This window comes from Anomaloglossus baeobatrachus, chromosome 3 (assembly GCF_048569485.1).
Source record: "Anomaloglossus baeobatrachus isolate aAnoBae1 chromosome 3, aAnoBae1.hap1, whole genome shotgun sequence".
In the NCBI taxonomy this organism is placed as follows: domain Eukaryota; kingdom Metazoa; phylum Chordata; class Amphibia; order Anura; family Aromobatidae; genus Anomaloglossus; species Anomaloglossus baeobatrachus.
In genome coordinates this window covers 30093488-30112040 of record NC_134355.1, presented here as the reverse complement: position 1 = coordinate 30112040, position 18553 = coordinate 30093488, and the positions used below count along the sequence as shown (strand labels likewise).

Here is an 18553-nt window from a genome sequence, read left to right as displayed (position 1 = left end):
CCACCATATCCGCGGTTCACATCCCAGGCGTAGAAAACTGGGAAGCAGACTTCCTCAGTCGCCAGGGCATGGACGCAGGGGAATGGTCCCTTCACCCGGACGTGTTTCAGGAAATCTGTCGCCGCTGGGGAGTGCCGGACGTCGACCTAATGGCATCCCGGCACAACAACAAGGTCCCGGCATTCATGGCGAGGTCGCGCGATCAAAGAGCTCTGGCGGCAGACGCCTTGGTTCAAGATTGGTCGCAGTTTCAGCTCCCATACGTGTTTCCGCCTCTGGCGCTCTTGCCCAGAGTGCTACGCAAGATCAGATCCGAGTGCAGCCGCATCATACTCGTCGCTCCAGACTGGCCGAGGAGGTCGTGGTATCCGGATCTGTGGCATCTCACGATCGGTCGACCGTGGTCACTGCCAGACCGACCAGACTTACTGTCCCAAGGGCCGTTTTTCCATCAGAATTCTGCGGCCCTGAACCTGACTGTGTGGCCATTGAGTCCTGGATCCTAGCATCTGCAGGATTATCTCAAGGAGTCGTTGCCACAATGAGACAAGCTAGAAAGTCGAATTCGGCTAAGATCTACCACAGAACGTGGAAGATTTTCTTATCCTGGTGCTCTGCTCAGGGAGTGTCTCCCTGGCCATTTGCATTGCCCAAGTTTCTTTCCTTCCTGCAATCGGGGTTAGAAAAGGGCTTGTCGCTCAGCTCCCTTAAAGGGCAAGTTTCGGCACTATCCGTGTTTTTTCAGAAGCGTCTAGCACGTCTTTCTAAGGTGCGCACGTTCCTGCAGGGGGTCTGTCATATTTTGCCCCCGTACAAGCGGCCGTTAGATCCATGGGATCTGAACAGGGTACTAGTTGCTCTCCAGAAGCCGCCCTTCGAGCCTCTGAAGGAAGTTTCCTTTTCTCGGCTGTCACAGAAAGTGGCGTTTCTTGTTGCGATCACATCGCTTCGGCGAGTGTCTGAGCTGGCAGCTCTGTCATCCAAGGCTCCCTTCCTGGTGTTCCACCAGGACAAGGTAGTGCTGCGCCCTATTCCGGAGTTTCTCCCTAAGGTCGTATCCTCTTTTCATCTTAATCAGGATATATCCTTGCCTTCTTTTTGTCCTCATCCGGTTCACCGGTATGAAAAGGACTTACGTTTGCTAGATCTGGTGAGAGCACTCAGAATCTACATTTCCCGCACGGCGCCCATGCGCCGTGCCGATGCACTTTTTGTCCTTGTCGCTGGTCCGCGCAAGGGGTTGCAGGCTTCTAAAGCCACCCTGGCTCGATGGATCAAAGAACCAATTCTAGAGGCCTACCGTTCTGCGGGGCTTCCGGTTCCTTCAGGGCTAAAAGCCCACTCAACCAGAGCCGTGGGTGCGTCCTGGGCATTACGTCACCAGGCTTCGGCTCAACAGGTGTGCCAGGCAGCTACCTGGTCCAGTCTGCACACTTTCACCAAGCATTATCAGGTGCATACCTATGCTTCGGCGGATGCCAGCTTAGGTAGAAGAGTCCTGCAGGCGGCAGTGACACCCCCGTAGGGGAGGGCTGTTTTGCAGCTCTAACATGAGGTATTTCTTTACCCACCCAGGGACAGCTTTTGGACGTCCCAATCGTCTGGGTCTCCCAATAGAGCGCTGAAGAAGAAGGGAATTTTGTTACTTACCGTAAATTCCTTTTCTTCTAGCTCTTATTGGGAGACCCAGCACCCGCCCTGTTGTCCTTCGGGATGTTTTTTTGTTGTTTGCGGGTACACATGTTGAACGGTTTTTCAGTTCTCCGATGTTATTCGGAGTTAATTTGTTTAAACCAGTTATTGGCTTCCTCCTTCTTGCTTTGGCACTAAAACTGGAGAACCCGTGATACCACGGGGGGGGTATAGCCAGAGGGGGAGGGGCCTTGCACTTTTAATGTAGTGCTTTGTGTGGCCTCCAGAGGGCAGTAGCTATACCCCAATCGTCTGGGTCTCCCAATAAGAGCTAGAAGAAAAGGAATTTACGGTAAGTAACAAAATTCCCTTCTTTTGTTAGGACTAATGATGGGCAAACCTGAACTGTAAAGTTCGGGGTCCGTACTAGACATCCAGTGTCCGGAACTCGAACACAAACTTCTCAGGAAAGTCCGTGTTACTGTTGGGGTTCGGCCACCTGGATTAAAAAAAAAAGTTTAGAAAAAAGGATTAAAGCAGGACAATGATACTTACTGAGTTTTCACCCTGCTGTCACTGTGCTTCCAGGTCCGCTCATAAAATCTCATGAATATTCACTGCTTCCCCCCGCCCACCCTCTCTGACAACGTCTGTTATTGGTTGCCCTCACACTAGTTGTCTGGGTCCCCGAAGTGGAGTGTAAAAATAAATAGTTGTAAAAATTGTCGTAGGGTCTCCCCATATTTTGATACCCAGCACAGATAAAGCAGAGAGCAGGAGACTGCAGCCCCCAGCTGTGTGCGTTATCTTGGCTGGGTATCAAAATATGGAGGGACCCTACGCCAATTTTTATAATTATTTATTTTTACACTCCACTCCATCCTTTTTAAATTTACAGAGTGCAGTCCCCCCAATTTTAATACCCAGCCAACATAAAGCGGACAGTTGGAGGCTGGTATTCTCAGGCTGGAAAACTCCAGTTATTGGGCCCTCCCCAGCCTAAAAATAGCAGACTGCACCCACCCCAAAACTGGCACAATCATTAGATGCGCCAATCCTGGCACTTACCTTGCACATCCCGATTGCCCTGGAAAGGAGGCAATCGGGATATGTAATTAATAACAGCTGTGATTTGTCAAAAAATCTATGAGACCCCCTGCCATTGCTAATCGTGTAAGTAAACACAAAACACAGTGAAAAATCTTTTATTAAAAAGAAAAACCAATAACCCTTTCTCCAATTAACCTCCAAAACAGTCATGCAAATGCAACTTAATCCACACCACAAAAATCCTGGCTCTGCTACATCTGACGTTGCAGTTGGGTGGTCACATTAGAAAATGCAACCAAGCACTGCGGCGTCAGGGACACACTGATAGAGCCGCAGCTGTGGTGTTCGTGAGTTCACCTGAGGTAACAGCTGGTGGTTCACACTTTACTCCAGTTGTGACCTCAGGTTAACTCAATGCCGGATTACCAGTTTAAAGGGAAGCAATCACCAGAATTTTCGTATATAAGCTAAAGCCAGTGCTATACATACCTGTAGTGGTCAGCTCGGATGTTTAGGTTTTGAAATCCAAAAAAGTAAAGTTTATAAAATTAGCTGCTTGTTGACTGACAGCAGCTGAGGAGCAGATAATGTATTCAGAGTTTTCACCTCCCCCTGTTAGAATTGGCATATTTATTATGCAAACAATTCATTTTGTCTATTGCAGGACCTGTGAGAGGTCATTCCCATGTGACCAGAAAGGGCGGGGCCTCAGCCAACAAAGCTGGATACCAGGTCACATGGGTATGACCTCACACAGGTCCTGCAATAGACAAAGTGAATCATTTGTATAATACTTATGCTAATTCTAACAGGGGGAGGGGATAACTATGAATATATTATCTCCTCCTCAGCTGCTGTCACTCAACAACCGGCTAATTTTATAAACTTTACTTTTTTTGGATTTACGAAACTTAAACATCCGAGTTGACCACTACAGGTATGTAGATAATCAGCCTGATAGTGCCAGTATAGCACTGGCTTTATGTTTTATACGAAAATCCTGGTGATTGGTTCCCTTTAAGTTATATGCACATACTGCGTATTTGCTTGCAGAAAATCTGCATCTCCTGGTAGAAAAAAAAATTCACCAAAAATGCAATGTGGTGATGACGCTTATTTCTATCTGGAGATGCAGAAATTTGTTAGAGAAATCAGCATCTCCTGGCAGAAAAACACGCAAAAAACGCAATGCGGTTTTGACGCTTGGGAGATGAAAAAATGTGTTGCAGAAATTAATGCACAAAATCTGCATCTCCTGGCAGAAAAAGTCAACAAAAAAAACGCAATTCGATTTTTAACTCGTTTTTCTGCCAGGAGATGCAGATTTCGGCACCAACTCTCCATCTTCTGGAAGAAAAATGCACCTAAACTGCATCACGTTTTTAGTGTGTTTTTCTACCAGGACATGCAGATTTTCTGCAACCAAATACTTAAAGTGCACATAGCTTAATCCAATGATCTGGCAATGAGTTCGCCTCAGGTGAGTTCACTTATGGTCAAAGCTGGGGTACTGTGGAAACCTCCAGATGTGACCTCAGGTAAACTCACTGACGTCACCTCTCACAGCTACAGCTCCGTCAGTGTGTTCCTGACGCCACAGTGCTCGGTCGCATTTGCTAATGTGACTGCACAATGCAACCTCAGATGTAGCAGAGATAGGATTGGCATGGTGTGGATTACGTCGAACCTGCAGGGGTGTTTGGAGGGTTAAGAAGTTGGAGAAAAAAGGGTGTTTTTGTTTTTTAAATAAAGGATTTTTCTGTCTCACTTTTTACAAACACGATTAGTAATGGTGGGGGGAAGCCCATAGACACTGCAGATTACAGCTGCTTATTAGTTAAGGGAGCAGAGTGAGAGGCATAAAGATCCTGCTGCTGATATTTAGTAACTCTCTTACTCTAGAGCTGGAGTCACAGCTACGCTGCTCAGTACGGCTGTATAATATCCTCCATGCTGCTGCTTTTAAACATTTGCTACATTAGGACAAAAGATCAGGAATCCCTCGTGTCTGTGTGTATACGACACATGATAGTAAAGTATAGAAGCACGGTCTGATAGAGCGCTAAGGAGGCCACAGTATTGAATTAATTTTTGTAGAATTTGTTTTCTATCAGCCACAACGCGTTTCGATATACACAATATCTTCATCAGGTGGATATCCACCTGATGAAGATATTGTGTATATCGAAACGCGTTGTGGCTGATAGAAAACAATAAATTCTACAAAAATTAATTCAATACTGTGGCCTCCTTAGCGCTCTATCAGACCGTGCTTCTATACTATACTGCTGATCTTCCCCTCTGTGGGTTCACGGCAAGAGCTGCTTGATACGGAGGTCAGACTACCAGAGACGCCCAGTGACATGTCAGGTGACCAGCTTTTCAGGAATCAGCTTCCCTGGATGGACACCACACTCCCGTCTTATACCGTGGTTGTGCGAGGGCTGCACAACCACATCAGGTGAGCAGATTCTTTTTCTCCTCCTCACCGTTATCTCCCAGACCCTTCACATGCGCTCCCTTTTATATGACACATGATGACAGCTACTTTCCCCCCACCAGTTCAAAGAGAACTGAAATAAAAGAACAGATAGAGCCTGCACAGGGAAAAATGCGGGATGCAAGTGGCCAGAAGATTATCCCTCCTATACACACACATCACAGCCTATATTGACAAGTCATTTGTAATAGCTGTCTGACGCTCTCTATGCTGTATGATCCCTCAGTATAAACCTCTAATACCTTTTTTTGTATTTTTGTGCGGAGATTTTGAGACGCTATATACAGTTTAATGGACAAGTTTTCTTTCTTTGCCTACACTATAGATTAGTGGGGGAAAAGAGTGAAAGCGTCAGGTACTCTAACGGCGGCTTTGCACACTACGACATCGCAGGTGCGATGTCGGTGGGGTCAAATCGAAAGTGACGCACATCCGGCGTCACTTGCGATGTCGTAGTGTGTAAATCCTAGATGATACGATGAACGAGCGCTAAAACGTCGTTATCGTATCATCGTTGCAACCTCCGACATTTCCATAATGCCGGTGCCGCGACAGGGTACGATGTTGTTCCTCGTTCCTGCGGCAGCACACATCGCTGTGTGTGAAGCTGCAGGAGCGAGGAACATCAGCTTACCTGCCGCCGGCCACAATGCGGAAGGAAGGAGGTGGCCGGGATGTTTACATCCTGCTCATCTCTGCCCCTCCACCGCTATTGGCCGCCTGCCGTGTGACGTCTCTATGACGCCGCACGACCCGCCCCCTTAGGAAGGAGGCGGGTCGCCGGCCAGAGCGACGGTCGCAGGGCAGGTGAGTGCATGTGAAGCTGGTGTAGTGATAATGTTCGCTAAGCCAGCTATCACACGATATCGTACCTGCGACGGGGGCGGGGACTATCGCGTGCGACATCGCAGCATCGGCTTGCGATGTCGCAACGTGCAAAGCCCGCCTAAGGTTGGATGCACGTCACGTTGATGTTTCTTTATTCTTCAGGCCAAACCGAAGAAAGAAGAAGAGGTGAAGCCAATGAAGGAACCGGACATAAAGCCCCAGAAAGACAGCGGCTGTCAGATCTCCTAATGCACCGAAGGAACCACTACTATCCGTAAACGCCAAAATCCAGGACCCTTCATGATGACGACTCCCCGATCTTTTACTCCTGGAGGTGAAGAGATCTGATTTACCTTAAGACATCCCCCATTTTCATCTACTGGATTTAAGACTTGGACACGGTCTCATCCCTCCTGTGCTGGGGATAGATAAGCACCTTCCCTAATAATGGGTGTTCTTCTCCTCCTGGGGGGAGATGAACCTCTCTGTAGTCAGAACTGACAGATCTCCAGCCATAACCCTTCACTAACTTCATTTTGCAGCTTGCACAAAACACGCTGTGTGTAATTACAATCAATAGTAAATGAGGGGCGGCTTTGAATACTGCATGGTTACAGCCGCACTCCTCGTCTCGCCTGACAAGTCTATTCTGATAAATCCTGTGTTCCCCATGAAATAACAATTTTAATAATTTCTTAGAATAGTTCCTGAGAAATTGCTAAAATCAGTCTTGCTCAGACAAGACAGACTGCCATGCTTTTTAGTAAGTGTATATCGTGTCCTAGTGCTGTATTCACAGCTACACTGCTCAGTACTGCTGTACGGTGTCCCCCGTGCTGCTGTACGGTGTCCCCCGTGCTGCTGTACGGTGTCCCCCGTGCTGCTGTACGGTGTCCCCCGTGCTGCTGTACGGTGTCCCCCGTGCTGCTGTACGGTGTCCCCCGTGCTGCTGTACGGTGTCCCCCGTGCTGCTGTACGGTGTCCCCCGTGCTGCTGTATGGTGTCCCCCGTGCTGCTGCTTTTAAACATTTGCTACATAGTGAGCAGGAATCCCTCATGCCTGTGTGTGGGAGACATCATAGCAGCTAGTCTCCTCATATATTCCAAGCCAAAATTCCTGAAAATTTAGAAATTGACAAAAAATTGTTAGAAATGAGCAGATAGATTCGTGGAGCCCTGGTCCATCGGCCAATGTCGGTAGTCTGTGGCTGCTGGTTGGGAAGCTCCCGAATCTCTTACATGCTGGGATCCCATATTCGGCTTTTAATTAGCCAGAGCTGGTGTGATGTCATGCTGCAGCGATGACATCACACCAACCTGTGCCGCAAATTCCAGAAATGTAAGAGATTCGGGAGCCTCCTTAGTGGCCACAGAGCACGGATCTGCCTGATGGCCCGGGATCCTGCAAATCTGTAGTGTTACTATTCCTCTTGTGAGTGGGGTGCGTCCCTAAATACAGCCCAGTGACTATTGAGAAGGGGCAGTGGTAACAGTTTAAAGTTTACAGGAGAAATAACAGAGGAACGACACGATGCAGCATTTCCAAAAAACCATGCTGTAGAATTGGACCAGTTATTTGAAATGAGAAAATGGGTGTTTTCTACCAGAAAAGAGCGCCCTCCCTGGCTGTACCTGGTATTGCAGCTCAGCCTTATTGCAGTAAATGAGACAGAGTGGAAATATCACACACAACCTGTCGGGCTCTTTTTTTTTTTTTTTGGAAGATCGTATCCAGGATGGGAAATGACAGCTGCTATGTAATTGGGTCGAATGGTCCTTTTAGGGTTGGTTGAGCACATACTGTACGATGGTGCGACAGGGTACGTGTGATTCACTACTGAAGATGTCACGTGGCAATAAGTCCACAGCCATAGACGCTGTGCTAACAAACGTTCGGATAAAAGCTTTCTCTCCCGACTTCCCCCAATCTTTTTTTTTTCTTCTTAACCCTACCCTCACACACATGCACGCCCAGTTTGGTCAAGCATGCATGTGCTCTGAATTGGGAGGGGGGAGGTAGCTGCTGGCAAACACTTGCGGTGGCGGCTCATCTCCCTAAAAATCTAAAGAATTGGGTGGTAAAATGTATAAAGCCCTAATCCTTCTGTACCTCGTCAGTTTGGAGGCCCCATGGAGATTTCTTGCTGACCCAAACAAAATGGGCAACTTTAATGTTTTCATGTGCCTAGTGGCCTTAAAGGGGTTGTCCCAACTTGACAAAGAATTATCCAGTGAAAGCCGGGACCCTCAACAATCCCAGAACAAGTTCTCTGCAATGCCTCATTACACTGGAGTAGGTCCACTCATTTTCTATGGGGCTGTCGGGGATAGCGGAGTACAGCACTTGGCGGTCTCCGGCAGTCCCATAGACAATGAATAGGGCATAGATACAAAAAGGGGCATTTCAGAGCCTCGTTCATGGGATTTCTGGGCGTCCAATATATGCAGCGACATCCAGCCGCCATCAACTGTCGGAATGGAGATGAAATCTATGGCACAGCTATATGTGTATGTAACGCCTTGTGTGTATATATAGAGTATATACAGTATGTACAGCAGTGCCTGCAGTTATCCCTTGTATATATAGAAGTATATACATTAACCCTCTCCTGTACACACGAAGTTTACATGACGTCTGGAGAATATTTGAGCTGTTTTTGTTTTTCAAGAATAGAATATAAAAGGTAATAAATAATAAAATAATAAATCTTTACTTACAACTAATGGCGTATTAAGAGTGTGATCTTCTAATTGCAGTCCATGTGTAATTCCTGGTTTTCTCCATTCATCATTTTGCTGCTTTTCCGTGAACACTCCGGATGCAAGGTCTCACATTATTTCTTGCCGCCTCGTGTTGTTCAGCAAATCTATGTTCATGGAGAAAACAAACTATATCAGAGTGTTGAACATGATAAACTCAGCTAAGCAATGATTCTGACATGCAGCTAGCAGAATTGTGAATACAGCTCTGCAGGTGATCATAAACTGCCACTTTGGTCTGTACAATACTGATAATTTGCAAGATCGCAAGTAAGATGTCTGCACCAACCACTAGAGGGCGCTTACTGTAAACTGTTATTATGAAAATCCGTGCCTGATTACCTTGTATCCCCAAAAAAAAGATGGGGTCTTGTAATATTTTTGGCTCCAACAGATGCGCAAGAGCAGCGGTTTCAAACACGCACCCGAGGCTGCTGCTTGAGAGCTTGACGATCCCAGACGGGGTTGCTGCTGCTGTAAGCGCTTTAATTCAGAGGCCAGCAGCTGATGGCAGTGTATGACATTAGTGGAGCTGTGCAGAGAGCGTGTTGCTTTGCGGCGACGACAATACATTGAACTGAAATAAAGCGCTGACGGCAGTGAGGCCCTGCATTGGGGCCACGATCGTCAAGTGGTTTGTGAGCTGCAAAAAGCAGAAAAGAGGACAGCAACAAAACGGAGGAAAGGTGAGAACGAACAGCACAAGAAGGGGGACTAGAAAAGGGGACATTACTACAAGAACACCAGAATGGTCACATTACTACAGGATGGGGATTAAGATGGGCACATTAATACAAGATGGGGACAAGGATGGGCACATTACGTATTGTATTTTAGAGGATTTTTTTTTATTATTGATCAACAACTATTTTCTCATTCAACCCAAAAGATAAATATCAAAGCTTAATATTTTTGGAAGTTGGAGTGGGGTTTTTTAGATTTGGCTATCTTAGCAGGATATCTGTTTGTGCGGGTAACTATTACTGTGCAGAATTATTAGGCAACTTAATAAAAACAAAATCTCACTTGTTTATTTTCACCAGGTAAAACCAATATATCTGCACAAAATTTAGAAGTAAACATTTCTGACATGCAAAACCAAAACCCCAAAAAATTAGTGACCAATATAGCCCCCTTTCTTTCTTATGACACTCAGCAGCCGACCATCCATAGATTCTGTCAGTTGCTTGATCTGTTTACGATCAACATTGCGTGCAGCAGCCACCACAGCCTCCAGACACTGTTCCCAGAGGTGTACTGTTTTCCCTACCTGTAGATCTCACATTTTATGAGGGACCACAGGTTTTCTATGGGGTTCAGATCAGGTGAACAAAAAGGCCATGTCATTCTTTTTCATCTTTTAGACCTTTACAGGCCAGCCACGCTATGGAGTAGTTGGATGCATGTGATGGAGCATTGTCCTGCATGAAAATCATGTTTTTCTTTAACGATACCGACTTCATCCTGTACCACTGCTTGAAGAAGTTGTCTTCCAGAAACTGGCAGTAGGTCTGGAAGTTGAGCTTCACTCCATCCTCAACCCGAAAAGGTCCCACAAGTTCATCTTTGATGATACCAGCCCATACTAGTACCCCACGTCCACCTTGCTGGCGTCGGAGTGTAGCTCTCTGCCCTTTACTGATCCAGCCTCCGGCCTCTGGCCCATCCATCTGGCCCATCAGGAGTCACTCTCATTTCATCAGTCCATAAAACCTTTGAAAAATCAGTCTTAAGATATTTCTTGGCCCAGTCTTGACGTTTTATCTTATGTTTCTTGTTCAAAGGTGGTCGTTATCCCTCCTTCCTTACCTTGGCCATGTCCCTGAGTATGGCACACCTTGTGCTTTTTGATACTCCAGTAACCTTGCAGCTCTGAAATATGGCCAAACTGGTGGCAAATGGCATCTTGGCAGCTTCACGCTTGATTTCCTCATTTCATGGGCAGTTATTTTGCAGGTTTTATACCCAACACGCTTCTTGCGACCCTGTTCGCTATTTGCCATGAAACACTTGATTGTTTGGTGATCACGCTTCAAAAGTTTGGCAATTTCAAGACTGCTGCATCCCTCTGCAAGACATCTCACAATTTTGGACTTTTCAGAGCCCGTCAAATCTCTCTTCTGACCCATTTTGCTAAAGGAAAGGAAGTTGCCTAATAATTAAGCACCCCTTATATAGGGTGTTGATGTCATTGCACCGCACCCCTCCTCATTACAGAGATACACATCACCTGATTTACTTAATTGGTAGTTGGCTCTCAAGCCTATACAGCTTGGAGTAGGACAACATGTATAAAAAGTATCATGGGATCAAAATACTCATTTGCCTAATAATTCTGCACACAGTGTAGGCTCTAACCAGAGTAGAAAGAGAAATGGGAGCCCATGCTGCACAACTGAGCGACAAGACAAGTACATTATAGTGTCTAATTTGAGAAGTCAATGCCTCACAGGTCCTCAACTGGCAGCTTCGTTAAATAGTACCCGCAAGACGCCAGTGTTAATGTCTATAGTGAAGAGGCGACTGGTATGCTGACCTGCAGGGTAGAGTGGCAAAGAAAAAGCCATATCTGAGACTGGCTAATAAAAGGAAAAGATTAATATTGGCAAAAGAACACAGACATTGGACAGAGGAAGATTGGAAAAAAGAGTTATGGACAAACGAATTGAAGTTTGAGGTGTTTGGATCACACAGAAGAACGTTTGTGAGATGCAGAACAACTGAAAGATGCTGGAAGAGTGCCTGACGCCATCTGTCAAGCATGGTGGAGGTAATGTGACGGTCTGGGGTTGCTTTGATGCTAGTAAAGTGGGAGATTTGTACAATGTAAAAGGGATTTTGAATAAGGAAGGCTATCACTCCATTTTGCAATGCCATGCCATGCCATGCCCTATGGACAGTGCTTAATTGGGAGCCAATTTCATCTTACAACAGGACAATGCACACCTCCAAATTATGCATGAACTATTTAGGGAAGAAGCCGGCAGCTGGTATTCTATCTGTAAGGGAGAGGCAGCCCAGTCACCAGATCTCAACCCTATTGAGCTTGACCATATGGTATGCAAAAAGTGCCCATCAAGCCAATCCAACTTGTGTGAGGGGGGAAGCATGGGGTGAAATATCTCCAGATTACCTCCGCAAATTAACAGCTAGAATGCCAAAGGACTGCAAAGCTGGAATTGCTGCAAGGGAATTGCTGTGCCGAAAGCAAAGTCTGAAGAGAAAATTATTATTTCAAGTAAAAATCATTATTTTTCCCTCACCCTATGACGGCACCACGAGAGAGGATCCGCCCATCAAGGACAGGAAACCTTTAGGTTAAAAAGGGGCGGTCCTCTCGCCGCCTCAGTTTGGTTTCCTGTCCTGGACGGATACCTCAGGATGTGGCCCTGGAGGGGCGTGGATCTACAACCAAGCCTTACCCGGTCCCGACGGGCGGTTCTGGCAGTGGCACGGGTCCTGCCTCGCTCCGTTCGGGTTCCTGGAGGCGCCATGGCGGACCCCCGGGGGGGTTGCGTCCATGAGCGGGCGCAGTGCATGAGGCGGCAGGTAAGTGCAGCAGCCTGCCGGTCCTTCCAGGGTGGTGGGGCTGCTCGCAGCCGCGTGTGCTGCACGCCGCCGCCATCTTGGGGGCGTGTTTTGATGTGCGGGCGTTGCGCATGCGCGGTGGCCGCAACCGACCTGTGCTGACGTCGGCGGTGACGTCAGACCCAGGAAATGGGTCCGGAGGCACGGGGGGGAAGCCGCGCTCAGTCTAAAACAGAGTTCTGGGCGGTGGAAAGTGCTCCAGTCCTCCCTGCCTGATGGAGGTGCTGGTTCTGGCCATAGCAAACAGCCTTCAGTTCAGAGATATGGACAAGAATGGGCACCGTGAGGAGGACCACCGGAGCGTCGCAGGGGCGACTCTGGCTCAGATGCCAGCTTGTCTAGCAAGCATGGCACCCGGGCCACTAAACAGACCCGAGAAACATCTGACAGCAAAGGCGTCTCCAGAGGGAAGACTTTGATGAAAGCTCCTTCCCCAGAACCGGTACCGACCCTTCATCTCCTGGTGGGTGAGTGATCTTCGGGCATGTGTATCTGTTATTCATTGTTTTCCTGGTGTTGTGTCTCCCCTCCGTCCCTGTCATGCATAGGTTAAAAAGCCACGGAAGTGTACTACCAAATTGAATAACAGGGAATGCGCCCTCTGTAACAGGGAAATGGCTCCGTCCTGGTCCAAACGACTCTACAAGGACTGTATCCAGCAGACCATTTCGGATGAGACACCTGGGTTTGCTAGTGATCTTCGTGCCATTATCCGGTCCGAAGTTCAGAGTTTCTCTGCAGTCCCTGAAAGAGCCTCCTCGTAAACGGCATAGACCGGCCTCTCCGGCCTCGCTATCCAGTCGATCCGAGGGAGAGTGTGGGTCTTCTGGTTCTGCATCCTCTTCCTCTGACAGTGAGGCTGCTGTCCACCAATGTTTCCCTGTAGAAGGCACGAGCAAAATGATTAAAGCTGTCAGGGACACTATGGGCATTACTGAGGAGAAATTGCAGCCTTCAGTCCAAGATGTCATGTTTAAGGGTCTGGAACATAGAGAGCGCAGGACCTTCCCGGTAGTGGACAAGATACAGGCGTTGATCTCCAGGCAATGGAAGAAGCCGGATAAGCGGGGTTCTCTTCCAGGCGGCTTCAAGCGCAAGTATCCCTTTGAGGACGCAACCTGTTCCCACTGGGATAGGGCACCCAAATTGGATGTTGCAGTGGCTAAAGCATCAAAAAAGTTTTCCATTCCCTTCGAGGACATGGGATCCTTAAAGGACCCTATGGATCGGAAGGCGGATGTCTTCCTTAAAACCGCATGGGAGTCCTCAGCGGGTGCTCTCCGGCCTGCCATTGCAGCTACTTGTACGGCACGGTCTTTGGCGATGTGGTTGTCCAAATTAGAGGAGAAACTGAGGACCAAGGTTCCTCGGGACGAGATTATTTCTTCTCTGCCCAGGCTGCAAGGAGCGGCGGCTTTCATCTCAGATGCATCGCCAGATTCCACTCGCCTAGCGGCTAAGACTGCGGCCCTTTCTAATGCGGCTCGTCGGGCCTTATGGTTAAAATGTTGCCCGGGGGATCTACAGGTTAAGTCTAAGCTGTGTTCCATTCCCTGTCAGGGCGAGTTTCTTTTCGGATCAGTTCTGGACGATGTTCTTGAGAAGGCTGGGGACAGAAAAAGGAACTTTCCGGCCCCGTCCTTTCCCTCCTTCAAGCGATCCTTTCGTAAGAAGCAGTTCACCCGTAAGTTCACCCCCAGGAATAGAAGTGCCTGGTCGGATCGAAAGAAGGAAGATGAGGGTTTTTTGTTTAAGGGCCCTTCCCAATCCAAGAAGTCTTCCCAATGACTCCCTTCCCCAGGTGGGGGGGAGATTGACCTACTTTCTTCCGGCCTGGGAACGTATTTCTTCGAGTCCGTGGATTCTCAATATCATCCGATCAGGTCTGACATTTCCATTCCGCAGTATTCCTCCCAGGCACTTTCTCCTGACATCCCCGAGGACGTCCCCGAGCGAACAACATGCCTTGGAGGAAAAAGTGAAGACCCTTTTACGTCGGGCGGTCCTGACGGACGTCCCATTGGCAGAAAGGGGAGAGGGGTTTTACTCCCCTCTTTTTCTGGTCGGGAAACCGGACGGCTCCTTTCGGGTCATCATAAACCTCAAAGGTCTGAACAGCCACCTGCACATCTTGTCCTTCAAAATGGAATCGATGAAGTCCAGGATCAAGTCTCTACCCAGGTTGTCATATGGCTGTCCTGGATCTGAAGGACGCGTATTATCATGTCCCCATCGCTCCTTCCTTCCAGAAATATCTCAGGGTGGCAGTGATGGTCGACGGGTCGGTGCGTCATCTGCAATACAGGGCCTTACCGTTCGGCCTGGCAATTGTGCCCCGAATCTTCACGAAGCTTGTCCTGGAAATCACTGCCCACCTGCGGGAAGACAGAATTCTCATTATCCCGTATCTCGACGACTTCCTTGTGGTGGGGGATTCAGCGAACCATTGTGCTGCCGTCCTTCAGGCTGTCTGCTCAAAGCTGGAGGGTCTAGGCTGGATTTTGAACAGGGAGAAATCAAGGTTGCTTCCACCCAAGGTGCAAGTCTTTTTGGGATTTACTTTGGATCCGCTCATACAGGAATGTCGTCTCCCACCTTCCAAAGTGGAGAAGATTCGCGCTCTGGTGCAGCAGGCGGTGGTGGTTCCGCACATGTCCCTGCAAAGGGCTATGTCTCTCCTGGGCTCCCTGACCTCCACTCTCCCCGCGGTTTTATGGGCTCAAGGACATACCAGAGCCCTCCAGTGGGACATTTTAGAACATAAGTCATTTCTGGGGGACAGGTTGAACAATCGAATTACTCTGAGCTCCAGCTCTGTCACCTCCCTTCACTGGTGGCTGGTTCCTGCGAACTTCACAAGGGGAGTCCGATGGTCTGTCCCGGTGTCCCGAATTGTGACCACGGATGCCAGTGTGTCCTGATGGGGGGCTCACCTGCTGGACCGTCCGATTCAAGATCTCTGGTCGCCCAGGGAGGCAGCTTCCTCCTCCAATATCAGAGAGCTGCTGGCCGTGGAACGGGCACTGACTGGCCTTCTCTCTTCACTGACCAGTCACCATACCCGGGTGTTGTCGGACAATCAGGTGACGGTAGCTTATCTGAACCATCAGGGTCCCTTATGATGATAGCCAACAGGATTCTGTTACTAGCAGAAACTCACCTTCTGTCCCTCACTGCCGTTCTCATCAGGGGGAAAGACAACCTCGTGGCGGATTTTCTGAGCCGCACTCGCCTGCGCCAGGGGGAGTGGGCACTCAACCCGTCAGTCTTCAACCTCATCACGGCCAGGTGGGGGTTCCAGTCATCGACCTTTTTTCCACCAAGCACAACAGGAAGGTTCCTGAGTTCTCTCTCAATCCCAAGGAACTTCCGTATGCAGTGGACGCCCTGTCAATTCCGTGCAACTTTCCCCTAGCATATGCGTTCCCCCCCGCTGGTCCTTCTCCCCTCGGTCCTGAAAAAAATCAGGGACGACAGGGCCAGAGTCCTTCTGATTGCTCCCTTCTGGCCAAAGCGACCATGGTTTTTTTGGCTGATTCGGATGTCCCTGACCGACCCGTGGGTCCTCCCGGAACTTCCGAATCTCCTGTCCCAGTGACCAGTGTGCCATCCTCCGACAGTCAAATTTTACCTGACGGCATGGAATTTGAGAGGGCGTTACTGATCAGTAAGGGTTTTTTCCCCAATTTAGTTTCCATGCTGTTAGGTTGTAGAAAACCGGTGACAACCAAGATCTACTGTAGGACTTGGAGAAAGTTCTTATCTTCCTCAGGTGCTAGTGTGACCAGGGAGGTTCCCATAGGTCCCATCCTGGAATTTCTGCAGTGTGGGTTGGACAAGGGGTTGGCGGTTAGCACACTCAAGGTCCAGATCTCTGCGTTAGCAGCACTCTACAATTATGATGTCGCGGGGAACCCTTGGGTGCATCGGTTTATCCGGGCTAGTTCACGCCAGCATCCTAAATGGGTAGTCTCCCTCCCCCCTTGGGACCTTAACCTGGTTTTGGCGGCCCTGACGGATCCTCCGTTCGAGCCCATTAACTCCATCTCTGTTAAATGTCTTTCCCTTAACACGGTCCTCCTGGTAGCCCTGACCTCAGCCCGTAGGATTAGCGACATTCAGGCCCTTTCTATTAACCCTCCTTACACTCAAATACTGGACAATAGGGTAATGTTGCGCCCTGACCCTGCGTACCTCCCCAAGGTTATTTCTCGGTTTCATACGTCCCAGGAGATTGTGTTGCCGTCCTTTTGCACTAACCCGACGCGTGCAGAGGAAAGGCGTTGGCATTGTCTGGATATACGTCATTGTCTCATCCAGTATCTTCTTGTCACCGGTTAATGGAGGAAGGACAAGTCTCTTTCCAGGGGCCTCAAAAGGGGGTTAAGAGCTCCAAGTCCACACTGGCCAGGTGGATTAGGGACACCATTGCATTATCTTACACGGCTGGGGTTGCTGACGTTCCGGTGGCTCTGAAGGCACATTCCACACGGGCTGTAGCATCTTCTTGGGCGGAACAGGCAGATGTTTCCATTTCTCAAATCTGTAAAGCTGCCACATGGTCTTCACCCTCGCCCTTTTATAAGCATTATAGGTTGGAGCTTTATTTCTCCGACCTCACCTTTGGGAGGCGTGTTCTACAGGCTGTGGTCCCTCCCTAAATTTTCCTTCCGCTGTAATTCTCTCGTGGTGCCGTCATAGGGTGAGGGAAAAATACGTAATTACTTACCGGTAATGTGTTTTTTCCGAACCCATGAAGGCACCCTTATATTCCCACCCTGCATTTGGGATTGTTGGTTGGTTCACCTTCCTTTATTCCTTCTTCCGCAATTTTTCTGGTGGTGGCCTTATACTAACCTGTTGTTTTTTTTGGAGGTCCTCTCATGCTCTGTAATCAAACTGAGGCGGCGAGAGGACCACCCCTTTTTAACCTGAAGGTTTCCTGTCCTTGATGGGCAGATCCTCTCTCGTGGTGCAGTCATGGGTTCGGAAAAAACACATTACCGGTAAGTAATTACGTATTTCTACCCCGTCAATGTCTGGACGATATTTTCTATTCATTATGCAACTCATTTAATAAATAAAAGGATGATTTTTCATGGAAAACAAATTGTCTGGGTGACCGCAAACTTTTGAACTGTAGTGTAAATGTTGCTCCTTTGCGCAAAAAACTAAAACATTCACTTCCACACTTCCATATCCAACAACAGCAGTTTCAACATATCTTTCATCATTTGTAACACTACCCATGTTATTTATTTAACTAACTGCAAAAAATGTAAACTACAATACACAGGATGCATTACAGGTCCACTGAAAAAAACACATCAGGAACACCTGTCGGATGCGGTGAACCCTACAGCAGTTAATATCTCAGCAGTGTCCAAGCATTTTACATGGAGGAGATCTTTCTAACCTCACATTTTCTGGCATTGAAAAAGTTTTCAGACCGGTTTGTGGAGGAGATTACCGCAGAAAGATCTTGCATAGAGAAAGAAAATGGATATTTACGTTAGAAACCAGGGTACCGCTAGGTCTGAATTCCAGACAAGATTTGATAACACAATATTAACCATTTCTATATCGGATCCTTTCCATGATAGAAACTATTTTTCATCTTGGACTCTAAAAAGATATATTTTAATATGGGCTTTGTAATTTAATCATTTCCCTAAATAGTTCCATGTTGTGTATTTCTTGTTTCTTTTTTAATTCCACAGAGAATCATTTTCTCTCTTGTTTCATTGGGGGACACAGAACCATGGGTGTATGCTGCTGTCACTAGGAGGCTGACACTAAATATACAAAAAGATGTTAGCTCCTCCCTAGCAGTATACACCCTGAGCCGGATCTATCCCAGTTTTTGCTTAGTGTCCGTAGGAGGCTGATGTGGGCTCTCACGGCCCCCTCCGCCACCCTTGTTTTTCATCGGCGCGCTCATCGCTCTCACTACAGTATTATGTTTTTCATTACTTCAGGTATTCATCTACCCATGGATGCCCAGCTCCCCCAGGGATTCCCTGGGTGTGGAACGGGCACATCTTCGAGAGCCCCCTCCCCTGCTCCATCTCCTACGGGTACCGTGCCAGGGATGCATAGGGTCAAGTCGACACCGGCCCGCTCCCCTAATACATCTCCTATGGGTACTGTTTCAGAGATGCACAGGGTTGAGTCCACATGGGCCCCCTCACCTGA

The 18553-nt window shown here is 48.1% G+C and overlaps 1 protein-coding gene across 2 annotated transcripts in view; it reads left to right on the top strand.

Annotated features, from left to right (window-relative positions):
• BROX (BRO1 domain and CAAX motif containing) overlaps positions 1–8734 on the top strand; it is a 50953-nt gene extending 42219 nt beyond the window's left edge. For both annotated transcript variants that reach the window (XM_075339102.1, XM_075339101.1), the window contains exon 13: positions 6173–8734. In XM_075339102.1, coding sequence (XP_075195217.1) covers positions 6173–6259 — 87 coding nt within the window. In that variant the 3' untranslated portion in view covers positions 6260–8734. The remainder of the gene's footprint in view (positions 1–6172) is intronic.
• The last annotated feature ends 9819 nt before the right edge of the window (positions 8735–18553 follow it).